The sequence below is a fragment of the Ptychodera flava genome, chromosome 18 (genome assembly GCF_041260155.1).
Source record: "Ptychodera flava strain L36383 chromosome 18, AS_Pfla_20210202, whole genome shotgun sequence".
NCBI classification, from domain to species: Eukaryota; Metazoa; Hemichordata; class Enteropneusta; family Ptychoderidae; genus Ptychodera; species Ptychodera flava.
Genome location: NC_091945.1, coordinates 1,122,702 through 1,132,403, shown reverse-complemented (window position 1 = coordinate 1,132,403; position 9,702 = coordinate 1,122,702). Strand labels below are relative to the sequence as shown.

General features: G+C 37.6%; 1 protein-coding gene across 1 annotated transcript; it reads right to left on the bottom strand.

Annotated features, from left to right (window-relative positions):
- Nucleotides 1-3,171: 3,171 nt before the first annotated feature.
- On the bottom strand, nt 3,172-8,732 carry LOC139117967 (uncharacterized). Its single transcript, XM_070681225.1, has 3 exons — nt 8,654-8,732; nt 6,049-6,105; nt 3,172-5,644 (listed from the first exon to the last, which is right to left on the bottom strand). Exons 2-3 carry the CDS (start codon nt 6,057-6,059, stop codon nt 4,414-4,416), a joined length of 1,242 nt encoding a protein of 413 aa, XP_070537326.1. The 5' UTR covers nt 6,060-6,105; nt 8,654-8,732; the 3' UTR covers nt 3,172-4,413.
- Between the last annotated feature and the right edge of the window lie 970 nt (nt 8,733-9,702).

The following is a 9,702-nucleotide window of genomic DNA, read 5'->3' as shown; positions in this document are numbered from 1 at the left end:
TGGTAAGTATGGTGGAACTTAATTCTGAATGTATTTTTTGACACGATTTGAAAAGTGTAGGTCATGTCTTTCCTGAATGGTTGGCCATGCAGTTAAGTGAACGTCTTGCCTGAGACACATGATCAGCTCTCTTTAGTCTGCGATGAATACGGACTGTAAAGTTGATGATACATGTATTTTAAACTACTTTTAAAAGTAATATTGCAATTTGAGAAAACTATATCACAGTAATCTAACAAGGAGAAAACTTTAGCATTGATAACAATCTGCCGTACTTTTGCAGGAAAGCAAAGTCTTGCACGGGCTATAAGTATTAAACGAAAACTACATGCTCGGCGAAGGAATTTTATTTACTTTATTTACACTTTTATTGAGCGGCCGAGTTACTATACTGTAATGATAATCGGAGCTTATTCAGAGAAAAAATCTGAAATATTTACAGATCACAGAAATATACGTACAAGAAGAAAAAATGACAGGGAATATTCCTGATGATACAGTCTTTCAAGTTACATTTGAAGGTATATAGACAAGTATTTTGTTTTGTAGGTAAGGCATTCCACACTCAACTTTAGACCCTCGGAAGTGAAACCTGCACTGACCATTTCTTTCACTATATCTTTTGATACATAACACTTCTGGCGATACGCAGGTCGTGCATGTCATGAACATTGCAATTCAGAATAAATAAGCTGGATAAATATTCTGGACAAATTCCATTCATACATTTAAACATTAAAATTGCCGTAAAGTAAAAAATACGCTGTCTAATCAACATAACATTAAGACATGAAAATAAATCTTCTGAAGGAAAATCAAAGGGAAGTTCAAAAAGCATATGCTATGCTCGTTCCTGGATAATAAACACGTTATCAATGTTTTTGCCTGTTGCATTAGCCCATACTATGCACCAATAGTCAAGGGCGCTCTGGAACAGTCCAAAATATAATACCATACGATATATACTCATAGGGGAAATATGATCGCACTGTAAGTAAAAGACCTGTACGCATACTTAATTTCTTACACAAAGTTTCAACATGGCCGTCCCAAACAATTAAATTGAACTTGGGGAATCAATATCTAAGCAATATGAACCGACAACTGGTTACCAGCCTCATTTATGCAATATGAACCGACAACTGGTTACCAGCCTAATTTATGAAACTCAACTTGTGAAGACACTTTTTACCACTGTTTATGCGCATACGATTCGCTGCCATCCGATTTGAGATCGGAAGAATCTAATTATTTATGGCCTCGTTAACCTCACTAATACATTTATCCATTGCAATAAGTGTTTGATCGTCGGCCTACATATGTAAGAAAGAGGAGTCGACAAATAACGAAAGATCATCAATTAAAAGCATAAAAAATAAAGCTCCCAAAATCGAACCTTGTGGAACTTCTGCAGTTACATGACGTTTGACTGATAAACTACCCATATATTCAACAATTGATAACGATTTGACAGATAAGATCTAAACCAGTTCATTACTCCATCTGATAATCCATATACTGATAACGTTGTTAACAAGATATGATAATCGATAAGGTAAAATGCCTTTGAAAGATCAAGCAACAGTACACTGTTCAAATAATGATTCTCTACTCTGAGCATATTTCATCTGTTAAACGGATTGAAGCCTTTTGGATGAGTAATTCTTACGAGAGCCAGATTGAGTATCAAGAAGTAGATAAGAGGCAGATAAAATAATCAAACGATGTCTTTCAAGGATTTTTCGATATGTCAAAGAAAGGAAATTCGTCGATAATTTGACATATCACCAGAACCTTTGTTGATGGGAGCTACTCTAGCACACTTGAAAACATTGGGAAATTAAAGATAAAATTCTTAAGCCTGACATTCAACATATAAGTGAGAGTATCTGTGATTACAGGAGAGGCAATTCTTAAGAGTTTAAAATTCACATTATCAACTCCTGTAGATTTTGCTTGTAACAAAGCGTTATGTACAAAGTTGTTCTTAATCGACGGAAACGAAAAGTATCCCGCAAGCTAGTTTTTACAAACTTCTGCTGTAATAACTCAAAATCCAATGCATCACCAGAATTTCCAGTGTTTAGAGAGATTACCAAGAAATGTCTATTAAATTCATTCGCTATCTCAGAATAGTTCCTTAGACAAGTCCCATTAATTATAAATACTGAATCTCTACAATGCAACATGGCTGTACCATTGAAGTTCAGGATTAGAGTGTAAACAAAGGCAGGTGGCGGATGCAGTTGAAATTATAGAAATATCGTGAATAGTAAGGGAACGGATGAAGCTAAGAAGTTTTTGAAGTTGATAACGGGTCCCAGAAAGCATGAACTTATATTTTGAAACGTTTCGTTTGTGAGAGTTAGAATGAAAAAATACGAGGGTTGGATGAAAAGTTTTTGAGCCTAAGGAGCGATGCCAGATCAGTGAATCTTGGTTTGCATTTATTTCAACTCTTCGATGACTGACTGGTTTATTTTAGTTCACTGTGTATTTGACTGCTGATACAAGACTTACAGGAGGCTATCAAAAAACAACGAGGAAATTTGAGAAAAAAACGTGTCTTGTTTCATGCTCCAACCCACAAGTCAGTCATTGCTATGGCAACAGTGCGTGACTACGGCTTCAAAATCGTGCTATACCCACCATTCTCAGACTTTTATCTCTTCCCTAACATGAAGAAACAGTTAGTTAGCTGGAAAGCATTTTGACGATGATGATGACATCATATTCGCGGTTCAGGATTTTTCGACGACCAAGATGAAACATTCTACTGCTGGCAGAAGTGTGTGATCCGCAAGGGGACTATGTTGAAAAATAAATAGAATATAAACTCATTCCAGTAGGACTTCATAGTTAGGCTCAAAACTTCATCCAACAATGGTACGGTATACCATAATATATAATTATGAACGACAATCGACTTCAGTATTTTTGTCCTGCAAAACGCGTATATTTTCTTTATCTTCTCATTAAAGTATGTTGAAATCTACCAACTAGTCTTGCAAATAATCGCATTTTATACAATATGCTATGTCATAGTTTAGACGTGAATTATAGTGATGAGTAAACTTCAGTAGTTGACAATAACATTTGACATTACACACACACACACACACACACACACACACACACACACACTTGACACACACACACACACAAGCTGTATTGACGAGTGAATCACTCAATATTTAAACATTTTATTTGGAGTAGTTAAAAAACTTAAAGATAATATGAATAATGATACTGCAGCTGATGTTTTACATACCATCAAAGGAAGATAGAGTAAGCACGATTTTTGTTGAAATGGAATGGTAATTTTTGAATAATTTAGCAATGCTAAATTCTGAACGTTTACTCTGCTTATAAATTTATATCTTACAAATAAGTAAATATGTAAACTGATACATAACAAATATTCTATTAATAACCCCTTGACAACCACAATGTCGTACTGTTAGGCCTACATGCCTCGTATATCGAACGTCGCGAGCTCCATGATTGGATTCAGTGGTAACTCGTTGATGACGTCGCGGGCCGCATAGTCATCATTGGACTGAAAGAAATCTGCAAATATTTTCAACTTGACAACTTTGTCATTAAAATACTGAAATTACATGTTTTTTTGGGTAGGAAATTATGTTTGTAGGAATTTTGCACATACACACAAAATGATAAACCGCATAACAGTGATTTCAATATATCAATGCGCCATTCGATGATAAAATCGTTCCATTTTTCAAGGAACTGTCTTCTAAGGTGGAAATAAAGCACTTGACTATCATTTGCCAATAACTTAAATATTTGGAGTGAAAACTGTGCAAGAGAGACATGTTATAAAAACATTATAGCTTAATTGCCTTCCTTACGTCGGGCGAATAGTCCCTGTCCCAGGGTGCATAGTCCCATGTTTGGACTACAATACACAAAATTACTGTATCAAACATACTGAGAATACATGAAGGGTCACGGTTGCCCGAATTTTCCAGCACTCAATCTATAAATAAAGTATTTTTTATGGCGCGCTGCAAAGTTCTTGCATGCAAGGTATTCAAAGGGTTCAGCACCCAATAGGGCTTTTTTCAAGTAGATGTGGTTCCATACAATGTTCTTGTAAAAGAAAATTATATCATGAACGATTGCAATTGTGCTTGCCAGAATGTTGATTTATACAACTTCGCTAGCCAGGGTGTTTACTCGGGCAGGGACCCTCCACTGGTCAGGGGGACAATGCTATGCCGACCTAATCAATGATAATCCATACACACTGAAGGCCTAGTTCAATTTCTGAATACTACTCTGCTTTTTGTAGACCCGGGTCAAATATGTTGAAAAAGTTGTGGACATCCTTAGGATATCTCCCACAATCATCAAGGCGACGCACTCCGATGTAATTTACAGTTTGGCCAGTTACTGTCCCTTGCACAGTCTCTTAAAATTCTCCTGCGATTCTTTAACAGCATCACATTCGCGTATTTTTCGCTTCAGCTTGTCAGCTCTTGTTCTGGCTGGGCTGTAATTATTCAAAGCACCCAAGATTGCATCTGTCCATTGTTTAACATCATCATCATCAAACTCTTCATTGACTCCAACATCAACGACAATGAGTTGTGCGATGTCAGGAAACTGCTCTTGAAGGAATTCTGCAAGTCCAGAATTCTTTGTAACGAGGACTGGGATTCCTGTTGCAATGGCCTCAAATCCAACCAAACCAAATGGTTCACTTCTCGATGCCATAACACACAGGTGACTTTGTTTCAGGTCGGTACGTATGTCATCTTGGCTACCATAAGGATACAGGCTAATTGTTAAGTCCTTACATTTTACGTATTCCTTTAAAGCTTCCTTGGTTTTCTTGCCTTCACCTTCAGGCACTCCACGTATAATCCATTTGGGGACAGGTTTATGCATTTTTTTGAATAGCTCTGCCACTTCACTCATTGCTCGTGCCACAAGGTCATAGCCCTTAAGTTTCTCTACTCCAGTAATGCGACCAAATGTAATAACTTGCTTTGTTTTAGTAGATTCTGCATCAGTGAACTTGACATCAAAGAATTCTTTATCTGGCACTGGAATAAACTCATGATGCTTCCTCTTCATTGCTTCATCTACACGGAATTTGTTCTTGAAATGCTCAAACATTCGAGGGCCGACAGAAAAGATAAGGTCTGCTTTCTTTGCTGCCTCTAAGGCTCGCGCTTCTCTCTTCTGGACACGCTCTGGGCTCCAACTTTCTTTGTATACTTCAATATTTTCAGAAATGACATGATTGAACAGGAACAGTTTGGCAGATGGAAAGACATTCTCTTTCAAATCAACAGCAGCATCATTTGTGATTGGAATATGACCGATAATAACAGCTAGATTTTTCACTTCTCTTTTCAGATCTGGATAAAAGGTTTCATGACAGAGCAGCCAGTCTAACTTAGGAACTCGGTCGTCAAGGCCATCTTTGACTTTTGGAAGGATGAGATTAATGTTTTTTTCACGGGCATCAGCCTTGTCTTGATCAGAAGCTGTAAGTGCCAGGCAGTGCACATCTAATTCAGCCTCCACAGCCAGACTAGCTAGCTGCCGGTTAATTGTAGATATGCCACCTTTAGCTGTGCCCCACTCATCATTGACTAGCAAGATGCTTCTTCTGTAAAACAAAATGAACATATATGATGTGAAATAAACAACATGTTCACTAACTTCTTCCAAAACTTGCAAGAGTTCTATTAAATTAAATATGTTCATGTGACAGGTGGCTCAAATTGATCACATCAATGTTTTACCAGAACTGTCATTCTTTTTTCAAAACAACCTTGCTTACATCTTTTGTATGGAGAATATTTGAATGTTTGGTTTTACTATTTTCACCAATTTCACTTATACACTTATTATACGAGAAAGTATATCGTCTTTCTAGGGCTACAATAGAATGATTGTAGTCACAGCATACAAAATAGCTACTTCCCTCTATATCAATATCGTGCATTATGGGACCGTATTTACTTGCTCAGTGTACGAAGAAGAAAAGTAAATATATTGCCGCATATGTACCTTTGAGCCATGCCTTCAGTGTTACAACAGCCTCTAATGGAAAATTTGACAAAATACCTGAAGAAATAAATAGAAATATAAAAATTTAAGAAGAAAAAACTGTGAAAACGTTCACTTAAAAACATGCATGCGTACACATACAACAACAGCATGCAGAAACGAGTGAGTCCGACACATTTTCTTGACGTCACCTTCAAAAACAATGCCTGATTGTCTCCTGAACATTTGATTCCGATTTCTGAATGAAAACAATTACAATCTGACATGTGAATGACACAATATATATTCAATGACTTGTGCTTGCTACAAGATGCAACTCAGTCTCACCATTTATGCAACTGTTAAAACGTTCCAGAATAAAGCATTATCCGACTCGCGAGTTTCTTGGTAATGTACACAACGATAGAGACTCATTGCAAGGGGAGCAATAAGCTCGGAAATTACAGGCAATTGAAAACAATTACAGGCAATTGAAAACAACAAGTTCTTTTCTCATCAATGGAGTTGCGTTTTCCAATAATATAAGTTTTTGTACATTTTAAGTTCAAATGATAAGCTGCCATGAAATATATCACAAACACAGTTTTCCTCTGCCAGCTGCAGGTAAAGACATATTGACAACATTTGTTTTATGCAACATTTGGTCTTGTTCTTGCAGAAATGAAGTGAAAATGCTTCCGTGTTTCAGTATACAATGCATATCGCAGTAGTCTGTATTTTAAAACTTTTGCCAAAAGTTTGGAACTTCATCGAAATTGTTATGATAAACATCATGAATAGACGGTATTCACCATAGATTTATTAGAAAAATCATTAAGAATACAAAATTAATATGAAAATCGCTGAAATAAAAATACTAAATTTCTTTGACGGCTGTCGTCATTGTAGCACATCCTTCACAAAGTAAGTGTAATTGCCTATACGGTCAAATTTGACCATGTCAATTCAGATATCTGTCCCTACTTTCGAACCACCAACTGACCACCCGCTGCTGTTGTAAGAAGGCCGTCGCGGTTCCATGTTGAAAGCAGAGGTCCCGTCGGAAATCGCACCCAAAAAAAGCACAGAAGATCGTTTTTGACACAAAAAGGGTAGCATATAATGGCAATATGAATACGGAGATATATTGGAAGCCATCGACGCTGGTTTATTGAATAACGTGGTTGGAGGCCACACAGAGCTAAGGGACTGGTCAGTTTCTTCAGCCTGGGGGGGGCCGGTGGATTCATGGGGGGGGGTCACCCTGTTTTTGACTTTGGTGATAGGGGGGGTCACCATGTTTTTGAAATGCCCAATAGGGGGGTCAGTGTGTTTTTGAATTTCGACACAGGCTCATCATTGCCTAAAATGCATCGTGTCAGCCACAAATTTCATCCAGTTGCATTTTTCGGCGCGCCCTTCGGGCGCGTTACTTTAATAATCAGACATATTTTTCAGCACGCCCAACTTTAACATATCAGGCATACATATATCAGAGATTATGTATGTTAATATTTTTCAGCGTGCTCTTCGAGCGCATTACTTTAATATATCAGACATTTTTCAGCACACCCTTCCTGTGCATTACTTTAATATACAAGACATATATATCAGAGATATCAGGATGTTCAATATTTTTCTCCGCGCCCTTCGGGCGCCATACTTTAATATATCAGAGATATATGCCAGAGATATCTTGATGTTTGCTAAGTGAAAGTGTACTATTATGAAATCTGCACTTCATATGAAAAGCATGACAAATTCCTGATACTTTTCTGTTCTCTCTATGAGAATTCAGTATGAGAAAGCAACATGCACAAATATCAATGTTACAAAAAAAGGTCATCTCAGACTCTGCACACATCAGATTTGGCTAAAATGCCTCTCTATGGCTCCTCAGGAGATTTAATTGGATAGCTGGCAAGTCTTAACATCCATCAAAATTTTTGATTTACTGCTTTTTCCTGTTTGATATTAATATAATTAATGATTGACATCCATTTCTGTACAACAGTTCAGGACATCTGGTTAAGCATAGAAAGTGTGAAATACATTCACAGCTCATTCAAAATGTACTGTATTCAAACTTTAAGATTGACACTTTGAAATTCCTGTCTTACAACTGACATGCCAACAATTTCATTAAAACACTATATATATATTATATATATATATATATATATATATATATATATATATATATATATATATATATATATATACATACATACCGGTATATATATAATATATATTACAGTATTATATTATTATATATTATTATATATCACAGTTGTTGCGTGCGGGGGGGTCACCCTGTTTTCAAATTTGGAATAGGGGGGTCAGCCACTTTTTGACGTCGGCAAAAAATAATCCACCGGCCCCCCCCCCCCAGGCCGAAGAAACTGACCAGTCCCTAAATAACAAGCAAGACGCGTTTGAGTCAAAGGTCTCGACGCTGAATTTTCTCAAATTTTCAACATCTAAAAGAACCATTGTCTCACTTATTCTTGAGTAAATATCTAAGCCAGTATCGCTGTTACTTTCAAATGATTAACTGAGAAAGTGACATGCGCGTCAATAAAAGGTAAAAAAGGGAATTTTCAATCATAATATTGATCTGCACTACCTTGGTGAGAGTCCAACCCTGGTAAATGGTTAGTTGATTGTGTGGCAGATTAGACTCGGGGAATCCCCTTGTCTCTGTTACCCAAACTGCTCTGCGGGCGCTCTCTTTCGGCCGCCGCCACTACGAATCCCTCCATCTTATCTTCACCTTTCCCCTCATGAATTATTCAATAGCCCAAGTACGCCTAGACGGGGTTGTCTCACTTTTTGCAAAGGAACGTAACATGGGCGTCCAAACCACAGGTGCAGCCAACGAACAATGCACTTTTAAATGGGTCTTTACTACGACAAGATATATTGTGCATGCCATGTAATGTGAACTGATTAATTTTAAGTCATGAGCGTAATTAATTAGCTGTTCATAATTTGCCCTCCCACTGAAAATTTTTCGACTTACCCTCGTGCACTCAAACTTCATTTTTACCCACTCCCCACTTATTTTTGCCTGTTTCTCCTCCCCACTGTCAATTTTTGAAGCTCCCTTGCTATGTGGCAAAAAACTTGCCGATTTCTCCTTCCCTCAAAAAATTCCCCTCAATATTTGTCATTCCATTTTCCCTGCATACGTGAAGGTACCCTACCCTGAGATGAACCAATCCTGTCGATTTTCTCCTGCCCTGTGAAAAAAATTCCCCTCAAAATTAATATTCCAATGCAGGCACATAGCCTACTGCAGTGGCCTTCTACCGGAAACACCATGGCTCAACTTCCCCTGTAGCTTCCCCTCTCTCCTCGTTTTTTTGCCAAGCCCTGTCCCCGGGACAATCAACCGATATCTGCCCTGCCAGACAAAGAAAACTAAAATTTGCTCCCCTGCCACCTAAAAATATGTCCCCTGCCCAAGCAAAATTAAAATTTCCCCTGCCCTCAAAAATTGCTCCCGGAATAGCTTTTTCAATGAATAGCTCCGTTGGCTGCACCTGTAACCAGAATCTTTTTCAAAGGACAGGTGTCTGGTTCCGATTCTGATACCTCTAGCAGAGTTAGCATCAAGCCTAAGCATTTCTGAAGATACCAGACAAAATCAGCAATTCTTAAAATGCTCAGAAA